The sequence below is a fragment of the Daphnia carinata genome, chromosome 5 (assembly GCF_022539665.2).
Source record: "Daphnia carinata strain CSIRO-1 chromosome 5, CSIRO_AGI_Dcar_HiC_V3, whole genome shotgun sequence".
Classification (NCBI taxonomy): Eukaryota; Metazoa; Arthropoda; class Branchiopoda; order Diplostraca; family Daphniidae; genus Daphnia; species Daphnia carinata.
In genome coordinates, this window is record NC_081335.1 from 3,921,605 (window position 1) to 3,935,961 (window position 14,357).

The following is a 14,357-nucleotide window of genomic DNA, read 5'->3' on the forward strand; positions in this document are numbered from 1 at the left end:
TAAAACAAAAACTTATTGGTATCGAAGAGGGTCACATATTCCGATAATTAGCTGCCTGCATCCATGAACCTAGTGGCCATGGGGAGGCTTACGAACAACCTACAGTCCACGATTACCTCTTCTCTACCCTTCAGTTTGTTGGTTGCGATCTTTAACATGTAGTGAACGGTACTACAGATCGTTTTTTTGTGCCATTATTAGCCCTTTATAGTAGGCATGGCTCTTCTTTTTTCTCTTCTTTTTTCATTCTTCTCTTCTTTTTTCTTTTTTCTTCTTCTTTCTTGAGCGTTGTAGATGATGTCCGAAGCGATGAGATGAAGAATCTTGAGAATCCGCTGTAATGAAGATGCTGAATGTTGCGTAATCCAATGAAGATGAAGTGAGATGTGAGATGAAGAATCTTGCGTATCTTGAATGATGATATTGGAGGGAGGAGAGGGTGGTGGGAGGAGAGCATGGAGGGCTTGGAAGTTGGAGGTGGCGGGACTTGAACCCGGGACCGACAGAATACAAAGCGTGGGTGATAACCACTGTGCCAGGACCGCACATCCCAACCAAATTTTGTTTTCGGTGTCACCAATTCAACTAGGTGTCTTATGTATAAAAACAAATGAGTGAAGTATGGCGCTGTAGCATAGTTCGCGGCTGCTATTCTGTTTCTTCGGTTTCGAATCTTTGGTATTATATTATTTATTATTATTATTTTATCATTTTTTTAATTGTTATATTATTTATTAATTTTATGATAATTATTAATTCATTATTTTCTTTATTATTATATTATTTATATAATTTTTTTTTACGTTTAGCAACGCACCCGTTATCCCTGTCCCTTACTTAATCTTCGGTGTAATATTATTTAAATATATTTTTTTTTCGCGTTTAGCAACACACTAGTCAAATATATTCCACAAACAACCCATTTTCTATGAAACCGAGTCACGGGCGTGCCGCACCTAATTTTCGTCGTGTTGTCACCAACCTTATGAATAATTTATTTATGCACAGAATTTCGTGCATTGCCATTCAGCTGATTAGCTACCGGTTCGCCTCGACCAGTGCAACCCGATAACAACATACCTTTTGGCAAGGCTTTTTGCAATCGAATCGTTATTTCTTTATGCATAAACGGGGGAATTTTCAGACTAATTCGTACACCTTGTATTTTATAAAAAGATTGGAAAGTCACCTAATAAAACAGTCAAAGAGTCTTTGCGACATCCTTCAACGGAAAAGTGGGGAAAGTTCTAGCCTGCTGTTGCCATAGTTAATTTGCTGAAGGAAACAAAACCAACAACAATGGAAAAGGAAAGGATAGAGCTGTCTTTGCCTTTTTTCTTTTTGTATTTAATCAAGAGTTAGTTAACTGTCTGTTTTCCACTCTCTGCTTCCCCATTCCCGACTTCTCGTGCCTGTTAACTGTTGGGTAATAAAAGGAAAAGAAATGGCTAGGGGAGAGTGCCTTTTTTTTCTCTCTCTCTTTCTACGGATGACATAACATTCATGGAAGAAAGAGAGACGGGGAAGGAAAAAAAAAAAATACATTTCTCCCTTCCCCCCAAAAACACCATCGGCTAAAATAAAATAACAAAAAAAAAAATAGTTTTTCCATTTTAGAAAGTGAGAGTGATTTCTGTCTGGTCTGACTGTTCTGTCTTGCCCTTCACCTAGATCACTAGACCCGTGCAGCTGGAAATGGTGGCGACCCGTCCACTTTGGTCAAACAGACTGTATCCAATAGAGGTTCGTATTTTCCTTGTCGCTCCGCATGAGTGCCTCTTTTGCCCGCTTGTCATACAAGTTTTTTTTTTTATGGCCTACTTATTTTTTTTTTTCCTTTTAACCTAACCCCCCCCCCCTCTCTCTATTGCTCATCGTCTTTTCACCTCTGACTTTGCATTGAGGTACGTGACAAGAGTCAAGGCCAAGTAGTTAGAGGTTTCAACAACCCTACAGATATTGGGTTCAAAGATACGTACTTTGTATGGTAGACTTCCCCGATGAACGTACATCAATTCCCTGCATACTGTGCACACAGGTAGTAAAACAACATTTTCTCCCTTTCGACGTAGGGACGTTGTGTTCAAGGACTCACTTTCCATTTCATCCTCTCTAGAAAAGGTTTGGCCTCGACATTTGGAAGAGGTGGGCTGCTTTTAACATTGGTCGTATATTTTGGAGGTGAGGAAAAAGGCTTTGAAAATTGAGCTTTCCATTTCATTTCTGTTTATTATTCAAAATCTTATAGCAAAAAAAAATGTGTAGCGAAAAAAATAAACTCAATACAAAAGGATGGGAAGGAATTAAACAAAGATAATGTAGGCAGAGCACTCATGTGGGCAGTGCTTTTGAACACGGGGAACAAAACAAAAGGCAGGAAACGTTTAAAGAGACAGGCGGGTTGTGAGGTTCTTTAAAAAAAAAAACCAAAAAAACAAAGGTGGAAAAAGAGAGAATCATTTACACGTAGCAACAAAACAAAAAAAGGCATACCACAAATGCGAATCAAGTTATTCGAATGGGCACTTCATTTCGAAGATAACGAATAGAATTATGGCTATGCGCGTGTAATTGATTTCAATCTTTTGTTTTTGCTGCCAAATTTTTAAACCACGTTTTTTCATGCTGTTTGTTTTAGCCGAGACTTCTGAGCGGGTTGGACGGGCAGGTAGTCTTCTTCGCCGGGCACGGATAATTACGGATGCATTCGGCGAACTGTCGGTCGCATTCGCACAGGTGATGTGCGCAAATGTCGCTAGCCTTCATTTGCCCGTATCCCGTGACTAGATTTGAACGAAACAATTATTTAAATAAAAATAGACTGATTAAAACATGTTCTCTGTCAAAAAAAAAAAAAAAATAGAATGGCATAACGGCTGACCGTCTGAACAAAAATAAAAGTCTGCAAAGAAAACAAAAAAGAATGTTATGGACACAGACATTAAGTTTTGGGCGTCCCCGTGAATACGTAAGAGACTTTCCCTTTCCTGTATAGACAGGAAGAAGGAAAAATGGTCGGCACAATTCCGCAGTGCGTGTTTCTCGTGTGCATGGCGTCACGGCCGAGTGAAAGTGATCCCCTCATTGGATACGCTAGCGAAATACCTTAGGAACCCAAAACACAACCCCATTTTTCTTTTCACTTTCCAGCTTCTTTAATTTCACTAACCATCGTGGACCGACCGTTTGGTTCGCTGCAGGAAGGGAAGAATTTTGCAATGAACATAGCCACAAGTTGGTTGGTTAAGGGCTTACCATAAATGAAAAAACCCTTTCTACCTGTGCGACTTACTCTGTTTGCCGTTGCCTGGTTGCTTTTGAAGGGATTACTAATCACGTTGACTTCAATAACCTGCCGAAAGTGAACAAGAAGAGGAAACCTTGACCCTAAAAAAAAACCCAGCAAGACAATGAGAAAAGATCCTTGTTTTTTTTTTTTTTTTTTTTTGTGTGTTTTGCTGAACAAGATGATGACACTATTCTTTTAAAGCCTTTAACATTTAACGATAAAGATGCTCCGGTCAGCTTTCTTTCACATGGAAAGAAGGAATAAAAACTTTCACTCCAAAAAGAAAGAAAACAAATCGCATAATTGATTTTAACTTTAAAAGATTTTCTTTCGAGCACCATGTCATTGGTGGAGCCAAAACGCTCACTTTTCCTTTACCGTCCAACGATGAATTCACTGACAACAACAACAACAAAAAAATGCTATTCTTACTTAACATTTAAAAGGCAAAAAACTTAGCCTACTGTGCTGGCTGTTGTACAACAATAAGGGTAGCCAGTTACGGCAATCGGCAGGGGAAAGTTCATTTTCTTTTCAACAAAAAAAAAAGGGGGGATGCAAATATAATAGTAAGAGAAGAGAGAGAGAGAGAGAAAAGTTTTCTGTTGTTGGTTGGGGCCCGTAATGTAAGCCCTCACCTTCTCCTTCTGTAAAGAGAAACGATCAATGGAGGACGACGGACGCGGGGCCCGGGCCCTACTTTCTCAAATCAAAAGGGACGAACCAAGCGACTTCAACTCAAGTCTCTTTCTAACCAAACACGACTGATACATACTTAGTACTGTCTTATTGACTTCCCGACTCTTCTTCTCATTTTTTTTAAATTTTTTTAAACGCCAACCCAAAGAAAGAAGAAGAAATGTTAGAATAAAACACAACGTTTTTCTGTTTTTGGCAGCATTTCTTTTAAGAAAGAACGCGCGATATCAGAGAAAGTTGCTGCGCAAGTTGAGAGAAATTCATTTTTTTTTGTTTTCTTTAGCCTTTTTGGTATGTACGGCTACTGCTGTTCGTCTATATAGTGTTCGCCGGTGCGCACCGGAAAATGGATTATTCTTTTTAAATAAGAAAAAATGTCTAAAGAAAATGGACGGCCTCTTTCACATAGGAGACGTACGCCTATCCGGTCCACTTTCACTGCCCATCGGCTTTCGGTAAGAGTCAATAAAAACGTTGCGATGATAGCTGCGCCTTTTCGTAATCATTTTCAAAAACAAAACTTTCAAAAGATAAAATTGAGCACGTTATGGCGTGTAATATGAAATTGTCCGTTTTAAAAAAGCATTTAGTTGATGTGAAAACGACGATATTTAGGTTAAAGAGACTATGGTGGGCGCGATCCATGTGTGACGATGTTTTATACAATGTCGGACGATAAGGTGTGAAGAAAGGTATTTTTTTTTTTTGCTTTCACCTGAACTTGATTCGCAGCTTGTCTATACTCGTCTATTTACGACCTTCACAACGGGGAAAAAAAATAAATCAAACTAATTCGGGGAAATGCTAAACGTGAAATTTTCACCTAAAGTGAAGGACGATAGAAAGGGGAGAAATTTTGCCTTTTTGAATAATATCAACACCTGATTTGTTGCACACCTTTGCAGACACACAACGCCAAACTGTCTGAGAGTGAAAGGTTTTTTGTTTTCGTGAAGGTTTGAACGCCCAAATTAGCAACCCGTTGTCTTCTGCAGTCAAACGTGAACGGTGGGTTAAAAAAAAAAAAAATTAGATTGTTTTGTCATCGTCGAAAAAAAGAGATTGTCCAAGAGTTACACAGTCAGTCGGTTGGAAATGTTTGAAATGTTACCGCAATAAGGATGGCCGCCGTTGCATTTCCATTTGTACGGAACAAAGTAGATAAGCGACTGCCATATGCAAATGCAAACAAATGAAGACATCATTTTTCTATTAGTATTTTGTTTTCATGTGTTAAAAAAAAAAAAAACCATCATCAACGGTCTACGAAAAAAAAAAATGTACCTGGTGGCGGCAAGGAGTTGCTCCGTAACAAAAATCGTGTTTCTTGCAACACCTTTGTGATTTTTCAAATGACCAGTTTTCCACGGTCGGAAGGACAACGTATCATAGCAAGAAAAAAACAAAAACAAAAGAGCAAGTGAAAATTAATACACGATGTGAAAGTGTTCCCTTTCAACCATGCTTGTCCTTTGGTTCATTAAAATAATTTTCTATAATCAAAAGGACAACAACAAAATGATTGCGATAGCTACATTCCACAATTTTTTTTTTAAGGCCATTGTTAACTACAGGAATTTCGCGAAAAAAAAAGCTCAGTTTTAATGGAGGGACAAAAAAAAAAAAAGCCAAACAATAAAATAACATTAACTGGAAAGAAAAACTGCCAATGTCGAAACGATGAAATAACAAACAATTCCCAGTAAATTGGAGGAACTATTATTGCGTTTGCGCAACGCCAGCACCGCAAATCGAGTAGGAAGAGATAATAATAAAGAAAAACAAAAAAAAACAAAAAACAGTGGCTATCGCATTTCATAACAGCAATTTAAGGCGGCCTGCAGTGCAATCTATTTTTGTTTTTCTTTCCAAGAAGAGAAATCCTTTGATGGGCCACACACCCGGACATGAGTTATAGATACATAACACAAATACAATGGCGAGTATCTAGATTGTATATATATATATATATATATAAACCAAAAGAAGAGAACAAAAAAACAAAACAAAAGCCTTGCGTTATAGTGCCCCATACCTGTCGATGGCGTCGACGGTGAGCCCGGAGCCGAGAAAGCCGCAATAACAGCCGTAACCTTTGTAGGAAAGTGGATCGCAGTGCGTGGTGCAACTCATCATGTTGTAGAGGTGAAAGATATCGCGCTTGGTGCGGCCGGCGCCATCGCCGGCCGTCCGTCTTGACTGAACCATCGCCATCGATGTCACTATCTCATCGTCCGATCCTTTGTCTCCCCTCGCTCCCATCCAGTGTGTCCTGTTCGCTGGATGGCCATCTCCCTCGTATGGGCTCGTTTTCAATGATTGCTGGCACCTGACCAGGATAACTGTGTTACATTTGAAAATATAAAAAGGGGAGATGTCTTCAATCTGTTTTTCTTTTTTTTTTTTTGTTTTCTTTTCATTTATTTGATGAATTGAATTTACCTAACGAGATGTATGCAAAGATTCTCCACCACAGCTTCCTATCCCACGGATACACCATAGCTTAAAGAAGAACAAGACAAACGAGGGTGCTGTCACAGTCAATAAAGGCATGAATCACACACTTGTATCACACGATTGATTTTTTTTTTTACGGCCACTTGCAAATCAGGAGCGCACACATGTAGAAACAAAAATCACATCCGAAGCTTCCGCACACCTTTTTTTTTCACGTTCTGTTCATCGTTGATTTAGAATTTTCTTTCTTTTTTTTTTTTTTTTTTAAGGGTGTTACAGTTGATTTCTTTAATTGTGCGATTTGAAAATCGCGATTTCCACCACAACCCGAAAAATAGGCGCACTGATTGACGTGTGTGTGTGTTCACTTTTTCGTACACAACAGGCGACGTAAAAGGCTATCCAATTAGAAGTAAAAACCAGGTGAGGTAGAGCGAAGAAAAAAAAAAGAACAAGAACAGAATTTTTTGTTTCTTTTCTTGAACAGCAATCGAAAAGCTCGTAACCAGTTGTGTAGAATGGCCGATGCAAAACTGCCGTCCGGTCCGGCCCAGCAGCGTGAACTTATCATCAAAGTAAAAGGGAAGAAGGAGGTGGACTTTTTTTTTTCTTTTTTTTATTTTTTATTATTTTCTTTCTTGTTCTTTTTTACTTCTTCTTTCTTTTCTTTTCCCAACGGCCAGAAGACTCCGCCTCCTTCTTCTTCTTCTCAAAAGCACCAACTGTATAGCGTCTCTATGCTATACACCTTTTGACTTTTTTTTTTTTTTTTCAAATAAAATAGAGTTTCCAGGCCCAGGTGTTGTTGTAGTATATCAAAAGGGAAAGAACATTTTCACTTTCCGTCCGCGTTTATGTCAGCCAATCAAACTAGCGTTAGGCTACATATTGCTGGTTATAGCCCACATGCGTAACACACACACACACATAGAAACTTGTAAACCTTTTATTATGTTTCAAGGTCGTCCAGGTACGCTAAAAATCTTGATACATCAGGGTCCTGGAAACACAGACACACGCAGTTTGAAAAGATTATCTCAACAAAAATGTTGGTGTTAGTTAAAAAAAAAAAAAAGAAATAGGAGGGGTTTGAATGTATTTACGTAAAGTCCATTTCAAAGGTGTGTTTGCGTGTGGAAGCTATGTAGAAAGTGATGATGACGCGCGTCCTAGCTAACATAAAAGCAACCTTCACTTTCTTCTGCGTGTGCGATTGTGTTTTGTTCAGCGTGTATTTATTTATTTTTTATTGCATTTTTTCCTTCGTTCTTTCTCTCGTCGAAAACAACACGAGAGAAGGCCGGGAACACACAACAACAACAACAAAAATGTTCTTCTCTTCTTATATATAAAAACGTAATAAGCTATCTTTGGTAATCGGATAATATGGCCGTTACACGCCAGTACTGATGATGATACGCCGTCATGGCAGTCAGCTAACTCAGCAATCAAGGGGGGGGGGGGGGAGAAAACTGGGTAGCACTTTCTCTCCATTTCCAGCAGCAGATGCCGGTACGGCTTGACACGAGCATTCGGATGAAATGCATCCGCCCGGAAAGGTCAACAACTTTATTGTTTTGAAGGCCGTCGTCTTTTTTCAGTATTTTTTTTTTTTTCTTTTGAAAATATGTTTTATCTTTTCGTGACCTTCAGCAGAATGTCGTGTATATTCAAATTGCTTTTTCTACTCCACCCGGCTATCTTTGAATCTTATTTTTTTTTTTTTTTTAAATAATAGTAAAAAAAAAAAAACGAGAACACGAGATTAATTTTTGTTGTTGTTGTGTTTTTATTTGATTTCTTTTTATGGCGGCACATGGACGCGTGCCCTTAGCAGAGTGAAAGCGCACACGAGCGTGACTTGCTAATTTATTATTTTTTTATTTCTTCCCATCTTGCGGCTTTTCGGCATCTTCCACACCGGAACAAAAAACATGGAACGTTCAAGAAAACAAGTAAAGTGCGCGTTTGGATACGTTTGAGGACGTACACGCGATTTTCGTCCTGCATAACTTGGATATCCAAGAAGATCGATTGGAACTCAAAAAAAAAAAAAAAAAAATTGCATACGTTTTTTTTTTTTTTTTGTTTTGTTTGTTAACTTGCTCTCTGCTGTGTTAGTTTAAAAAGATCTTGCCGGTGGTGGTTTGCTGGTGTGAGTGAGGAGAAAGTGGGCTTTGACGGATTGAGGGAAATTCTTTTTTTTTTTTTTTTTTTTTTTTTCATTTTCTTTCTATTTGTTTATTCATCTGGAGCGCTTCATCATGTTGGCGAATATCATCAAGTGGAAATACGAACGAAGAAGAAGAAGAAAAAAAACCAATGATGAAAAATTGGTTGAAGCATCCAAGTATGGCCGAAACTAAACCGTTGAGAGTGCCAACACACACACACACACATACACACACAGGGAAAAATTTTCTCTTTTTCACTACAGCACGTACAGAATCTATAGACTACAAATCATTGCAGTATATTCATTTAGTCACGACGTTGCATTCTCAGCCAATGAAATTCCAATCAACATCTAACGGACTTTTATACACAAATGGACTAGCCCAATAGGAAGAACGCTAAGGGTTTTTGAATGATAATTGAAGAGGTCGAGGTTATTGATTGTGGCATTTTTTTTTTTTTTAAATTGTTATTTCAGCAGATTTGTGCTCTTTTTTTTTCCTGGCGTGCAACTGCTGATTAGGAGAAAACGGGGAAAGTGGCCAATTGGAGACGCTCGAAGCGCTGATCCAATTCGTCCACAAGCTTGCGCTGATCGGCCCGTTTTTCTCTGAGCTGCTGCCGTTGGTGCAGCATCTTCTCCCTTTTCAGTTTGTGAACCCCCCATGGAGAAGTTCCAAAAATAATAGAAATTCTTTACGGTTATTCATCAAATTTCTCCGGTACGTATAAGAATGTAGTACCTCTGGTGAATGTAGTGGTGGTAAGCCTTTTGATCGTCGTTAGCCAGCAGTTTCCTGTTGGATAAAAAGGCAGCGATAAGTTCATTAAAGTGTACAAATCTTGTCCCTGTACATAAAGAAACAAACGATTCACCGTAAATTTTCCACGTTGTTGCGGCAGTGGCCGATCTCGGTCAAGAGGCGTAGGTTCTCGTCGCGTAAGGCTGCCAGACGCTGTGCGTAAGTCGGACATGAAAACATGCAAATTGGCGTTGTGCCCAGCTGTGCATAAATCACTTACCTTGGCAAGTCGTGCTTTTTCTGATTGATTTTGCCGCTCTTTCCTCAACAGTTGCTGTTGCGTTAATCCAAACGTTCGAACATATGCAAATGCAGAAATGTTTATGAATATGGTGACCAAGTTGGAATGAATGGACAACTTATTTGTCCAATTAAATGCTAATGTTTCAAACGAAAAAGAAAGACTTACGAGGAGCTGATAGATTTCCTTCTGGTCCGACATGGTCGCGATTTGTATGGCCTCTGATCTATCGATCAAACGGAACTGTCAGCGTAGCATGTACACACAACTTGTTTTGCCTGTGGTTGACCAAATGATCCGTTTCAATTGAAGCAAAATGTTTTTATAGCAACTTGTGTCCATTTCAGCCATGATTATCGAAAAAACAAGCCCGTAGAGATGACTTGGTCGCGTAAAAAGATTGGAACTCGGTGGGATTCGAAGCCTCGGCTGGCCAAGTGCGAGTGGGGTACACTAATGCCCTGCAGCCATGAAGGAGGCCATGTTCCGTACTGCGATCGACCAAAGTGTGCTTTTTTCAACTAAATATCGCGATTGTATTCCAATGTGAAAAGTAATAACAATTATGTTAAATGAACTATAATGCTTGCAATATTTACTTTCTATTTTTATAAATGTTTGGTTAAAGTAGTATGTTAAACCTTGAAAATATTTGTATCATCTGGAAAATGATTCGCATAAGAGGTTTTGTTGCTCGAATGAATAAAAGGGGGTTGGATTCCCAACATCTTTAGCTTTGCGCAGTGGCAATATCGTAACCGATGAGGGTCTCCCGAGGTGCGATTATTGCTAGTTGAAAACTTTAACCAATACCCCGCCACGATGGAGTGAAATATTCTTCGTCGTCGGCAATTTTTGAAGGTCCCCAAAGGGACGGTGAAGAAATAAAAAGTAATGCGACTTAGAACATTTGGTATACGTGCTTTCAAACCATACGAAAAATGGTGTTTGATTTCATACAAAAATTAAGTATTAATCCCGATGAGACTGATAAATTTTTTATCATCGGTTAGTGAAATGGATACCATGGCAACATGATGAATGCATGTTTCAAGAATTTAACTAGGTATATTTGTTTGTTTGCAATTCGTCACCCAGTGATATAAATTCCCCCTACAGCATATCACAAGAAATAATGTCGTGAAAAACATGCGCCACTCTCCACTACTGAATGAAGCTCGAAATTACATTACTTAATATCTTCTCAATGACGGTAATATAAATTCTACAACGTCATTGGTAGTCTAACGCTGCCAACAACAAAAAATAAGGACCTTCAAATCAAAGTGAACAGATTTAAGGCACTAACCGAAGTAATTTGGCAATGGTAATTATGGTGGATAAAATCCCAAGCAAGCCAATATGCCTAGGCTTAAGTTTACCTCCCCACAAAAAACCAGGGATGGAATTTACTGCTATACCCATGTCTGACAATTGCTGAATAAGTGACAAAAGTTCTTGGATAATCCCACGACGGAATTTAACGCAATCACTGTCTGAAGGTTTTCCAGAATTTATGGTATGTCGCCGGTGCTGGACTAACATTGATATGGTTCTCACTGTCCTAAAATGGAAAGATTTTTAATATTTGTTGCTTTTATTAATAATTTCTTTATTCTCTCACACCTCACTATTGCTAGATACATGGAAGAAGCCCAGCAATACGAAACACCTCTCCAGAATGTTTTACTCTCTAAATAGTGTCATCCTTTAATACAAAAATCTTATTGGCAAATTAGGAAATATGTCTTACCAACTGCAAAAACTCCATGATCTCCAGCCCAAGCAATATGCTCCAGTGGGTAGTAGCAGGTATTGATGATATTTGATAACAGGTTAGAGATTCGGATGATCTGGTCTTTTTCATTAGAACCAATCCCATAACTAAGTGTACGATTGAGCATTGGAAGGTCATCGAAAAGCCTGTTAATGGTCCTACTGGTACTTATCTGCCTATAATAAAGTTAAGTAGTTTTTAGTCATTCTGTTTCACGGTAGTTAATGCTGGTCTGTTTCACCTGCCTACTATGCTCATCCTCTTGGCCAGTGGAGTGTCTCTGGTCCCCTAGAGTAAAAATCTGATGTAGAGAAAATATGATTGACACAACAAATATAAAAACTTAATGAAATTTTACAGGTAAATCAGAAATAAGGGTGCAGATATATCCAGTTATCCTCAGGATTTTATCCCTTCCTGAATGGACATCTAAAAGCTCGCACCATTTCCGCAAGGCAATTTGTAAAGACAAATCCATTCTGTCAGCATGGGTATATTGGCGACTGACGAACTAAAATTTGTTCAGGCGTAGTGCACAGTCATCAAGAAGCCTGTTGCATCCGATGAATTTTTGATCAAGGTTGCTTTCAATCTGTGAGTATTGTTATTTATCATGTTACCAAAGGTTAAAGATTCTTGGTTGATTATGGTGTATGTGTATTTACTAATAATAAATACGGCATCCAACAGAGTCATCTAGCCAGGATTTTGAATACTATCTGGGAAATCCCAGGTGAACTGATTGTTGAACGATGCAAGTTCTTTTTTTTTCTTCTACACTGCTTAGTATTCTATAATCATGAAAAACGTAATAAAATGCTTAACTTTGTTTATTAAAATTTATACGCATGAACATCTTTGACGATAGCATCGTTTGTTGGAGCGATTGATATTACTAATCTGCGCTATGTCAACAAAAATTGAAAAAGAAAAAAACAGTTTGAGACTTTTCAAGAATCAAAACCAGAAGAAATTTTGTGAACCGTTCAACGTTGCATTTTTACTTTAGACACACCTTGAGCTTGTTAATCCAGACCTCGTGACTGGCTACTGAACGGATTTCCAACGTAGAACGAACAGATCATGATTATAATATAAAATTATATTTTAAATAATCTCTTGATAACTTTAGTTTTGGTGAGCAGCACTGCAAGTAGATTATTAATAACATATTGTCGATATGAAGATGAATTCGGTAACCGCAAAAACTGAACATTAATCGCTACTTGAAAAAGAATTTTTTTTGGAAGCAGCATGGAAGGTTTTACATATGTTAAAAAGCTAATAACTTTTCCGTATGGGTTCGCAAAGTATGCACTTTTATTAACCAATGGTTATTTTTGTCTTTCGGCATTGTTCCAAAGAACCAATCCGTGATCCGGCAACGTCGCCGAACGTCACTTCCCTTTCCCTACCTCCTGTCCTCCTCTACCCGTTATACTAAGCCATTTTACTTGAGCCAGAGAGACTCTAGCACACAGGACTCCAACACCGGTGAGTGAAGAGTTGTTCTATATTATCTGCTCTCATCTACCTTAAATTGAATTTCGTTGCTGAAATTTCACCTTTTCTGGTATCTTCGATTCGATTATCGCTTCTTTTTGAAGAGAAGTGTGGTTTTTTCTGTCGAATTGCTAGATTGAAATTTCAACTTCGTAAATTCCCTGTCCGCCATAACCGGCAGAAAACTAAAATGGCGGATTTGTTCTATTTTCTCCGTATTAGTGTTTCTTTGTCCACACACAGCCGACCGAAGAAAATATCAATATGTACTGTGCCAGGATTGTCGCTCCAGTTGCCCGTGCCGCTGTAAGTATTTTTTTTTTTTCATCTATTTACTTGCCAAACTTTTGTCACAATGTGAATACTGTAATGGTGGTTTAGCCAAATTTACGGTTAAACAGTTTTAAAAGTAGACAGTAGTTGTGAGTACGAGTACTGATCGCATTCTGGGTTTTAAAGGGCCAAGTGACCTTAAAAACTTGTGAAGAATCAGCTGATCTTCTAGTTCAGTCTACCTACTGAAGACTGCATAAGTTTGATCATACTAACTTAACTTTTAATGTTTACAGTTGGCCCCACGATCACAGATGTACCTGCGACCGGTGAGCAGTGCTCTGGTTGCCAAGCCCGAACAGACCCTCGTGTCGGCTGCCCCCATCCGCGCCATCCAGACCTCGGCTGTGTCCAGAGATATTGACTCTGCCGCCAAGTTCATCGGTGCTGGAGCTGCCACCGTCGGAGTCGCCGGATCTGGAGCTGGTATCGGCAGCATCTTCGGCTCGCTGATCATCGGTTATGCCCGCAACCCGTCCCTTAAGCAGCAGCTCTTCTCTTATGCCATTCTGGGTTTTGCCCTGTCTGAGGCCATGGGACTTTTCTGTCTCATGATGGCTTTCCTCCTCCTCTTCGCTTTCTAAATAAAACAAGAGCCAAGTCACCTTGTTCACTCTCCCCCCCTCAAAGATGTTAGTAAATTTCCATTTGTCTTAGTGCATATCCCAATCTGTAGTAATATCGGGAACTTTACGTGTAAAACATCCGTAACCATCAAGGGGCTGTGTGTGGGATATGTACGACTTTCAATGATGTAAAACCCGAGTTGCTGTAGATTGGTGAATACATGAAAAAAACGAGATTATTATAAATAGTTGTTCAGTTTTTTTATTAACAGCATGTTAGGTTGTAAGGTTGGTAGTTACCGATATACTATGAATATTCTGTATGAGAGTAAGTGATAGTTTAAGTATGAATGAATATCATACGTAGAACGGATAATTTAAGTGTATAATAGAATTCATTCATACTCGACTCAAATAAGAAATATGTGAGTAAATAACAAAGGAATTTCTAAAAATCTGGCATCACTGACGCCATTTTGTGGCCATCAATTATTTTAATATAGGCAAAATTCTC

At 38.8% G+C, this 14,357-nt stretch overlaps 4 protein-coding genes and 1 non-coding gene across 6 annotated transcripts; 2 read left to right on the plus strand and 3 right to left on the minus strand.

The window, feature by feature from the left end:
- Positions 1-2,209: 2,209 nt before the first annotated feature.
- LOC130696436 (phospholipase A2 A2-actitoxin-Ucs2a-like) lies at positions 2,210-6,988 on the minus strand. The gene is made up of 5 exons (XM_057519513.2): positions 6,431-6,988; positions 6,024-6,330; positions 5,273-5,324; positions 5,100-5,157; positions 2,210-2,783 (listed from the first exon to the last, which is right to left on the minus strand). The coding sequence occupies exons 1-5, from the start codon at positions 6,486-6,488 to the stop codon at positions 2,635-2,637; spliced, it is 624 nt and encodes a 207-aa protein (XP_057375496.1). The 5' UTR covers positions 6,489-6,988; the 3' UTR covers positions 2,210-2,634.
- A 1,813-nt stretch (positions 6,989-8,801) lies between these two features.
- LOC130696439 (uncharacterized) lies at positions 8,802-10,125 on the minus strand. The gene is made up of 5 exons (XM_057519518.2): positions 9,833-10,125; positions 9,644-9,697; positions 9,497-9,576; positions 9,364-9,417; positions 8,802-9,263 (listed from the first exon to the last, which is right to left on the minus strand). The coding sequence occupies exons 1-5, from the start codon at positions 9,863-9,865 to the stop codon at positions 9,140-9,142; spliced, it is 345 nt and encodes a 114-aa protein (XP_057375501.1). The 5' UTR covers positions 9,866-10,125; the 3' UTR covers positions 8,802-9,139.
- Positions 10,126-10,396: 271 nt separating this feature from the next.
- LOC130697080 (U4 spliceosomal RNA) lies at positions 10,397-10,538 on the plus strand. The gene has a single exon (XR_009002788.1). It is a non-coding gene; the product is annotated as a U4 spliceosomal RNA (small nuclear RNA).
- Positions 10,539-10,712: 174 nt separating this feature from the next.
- On the minus strand, positions 10,713-12,179 carry LOC130696434 (peroxisomal membrane protein 11C-like). Of its 2 annotated transcripts, XM_057519511.2 has the most exons (6): positions 12,062-12,179; positions 11,800-11,992; positions 11,683-11,729; positions 11,418-11,617; positions 11,291-11,357; positions 10,713-11,228 (listed from the first exon to the last, which is right to left on the minus strand). In XM_057519511.2, exons 2-6 carry the CDS (start codon positions 11,917-11,919, stop codon positions 10,961-10,963), a joined length of 702 nt encoding a protein of 233 aa, XP_057375494.1. In that variant the 5' UTR covers positions 11,920-11,992; positions 12,062-12,179; the 3' UTR covers positions 10,713-10,960. The 2 variants fall into 2 exon arrangements, with proteins under 2 accessions (XP_057375494.1, XP_059351196.1); XM_059495213.1 differs by having other exon boundaries at positions 11,800-12,101.
- Positions 12,180-12,860: 681 nt separating this feature from the next.
- LOC130696438 (ATP synthase lipid-binding protein, mitochondrial-like) lies at positions 12,861-14,079 on the plus strand. The gene is made up of 3 exons (XM_059495235.1): positions 12,861-12,937; positions 13,169-13,250; positions 13,514-14,079. Exons 2-3 carry the CDS (start codon positions 13,209-13,211, stop codon positions 13,859-13,861), a joined length of 390 nt encoding a protein of 129 aa, XP_059351218.1. The 5' UTR covers positions 12,861-12,937; positions 13,169-13,208; the 3' UTR covers positions 13,862-14,079.
- The last annotated feature ends 278 nt before the right edge of the window (positions 14,080-14,357 follow it).

What these genes read in the sequence shown, in the direction of transcription:
- LOC130696439 (XM_057519518.2), bottom strand. Translation starts at nt 9,865, where the DNA reads ATGTCGGACCAGAAGGAAATCTATCAGCTCCTC. An exon ending in AACAACGTGGAAAATTTACG is followed by an intron (nt 9,418 to 9,496) that starts GTGAATCGTTTG and finishes TTTATCCAACAG; the next exon opens with GAAACTGCTGGCTAACGACG. An exon ending in CACCACTACATTCACCAGAG is followed by an intron (nt 9,264 to 9,363) that starts GTACTACATTCT and finishes CAAACTGAAAAG; the next exon opens with GGAGAAGATGCTGCACCAAC.
- LOC130696436 (XM_057519513.2), bottom strand. Translation starts at nt 6,488, where the DNA reads ATGGTGTATCCGTGGGATAGGAAGCTGTGGTGGAGAATCTTTGCATAC. An exon ending in CTTTGCATACATCTCGTTAG is followed by an intron (nt 6,331 to 6,430) that starts GTAAATTCAATT and finishes AATGTAACACAG; the next exon opens with TTATCCTGGTCAGGTGCCAG. An exon ending in CAACTCCTTGCCGCCACCAG is followed by an intron (nt 5,158 to 5,272) that starts GTACATTTTTTT and finishes TGCATATGGCAG; the next exon opens with TCGCTTATCTACTTTGTTCC.
- LOC130696434 (XM_057519511.2), bottom strand. Translation starts at nt 11,919, where the DNA reads ATGGATTTGTCTTTACAAATTGCCTTGCGGAAATGGTGCGAGCTTTTA. An exon ending in CCCTTATTTCTGATTTACCT is followed by an intron (nt 11,730 to 11,799) that starts GTAAAATTTCAT and finishes TTTTTACTCTAG; the next exon opens with GGGACCAGAGACACTCCACT. An exon ending in AGGATGAGCATAGTAGGCAG is followed by an intron (nt 11,618 to 11,682) that starts GTGAAACAGACC and finishes ACTTTATTATAG; the next exon opens with GCAGATAAGTACCAGTAGGA.
- LOC130696438 (XM_059495235.1), top strand. Translation starts at nt 13,209, where the DNA reads ATGTACTGTGCCAGGATTGTCGCTCCAGTTGCCCGTGCCGCT. An exon ending in CTCCAGTTGCCCGTGCCGCT is followed by an intron (nt 13,251 to 13,513) that starts GTAAGTATTTTT and finishes TAATGTTTACAG; the next exon opens with TTGGCCCCACGATCACAGAT.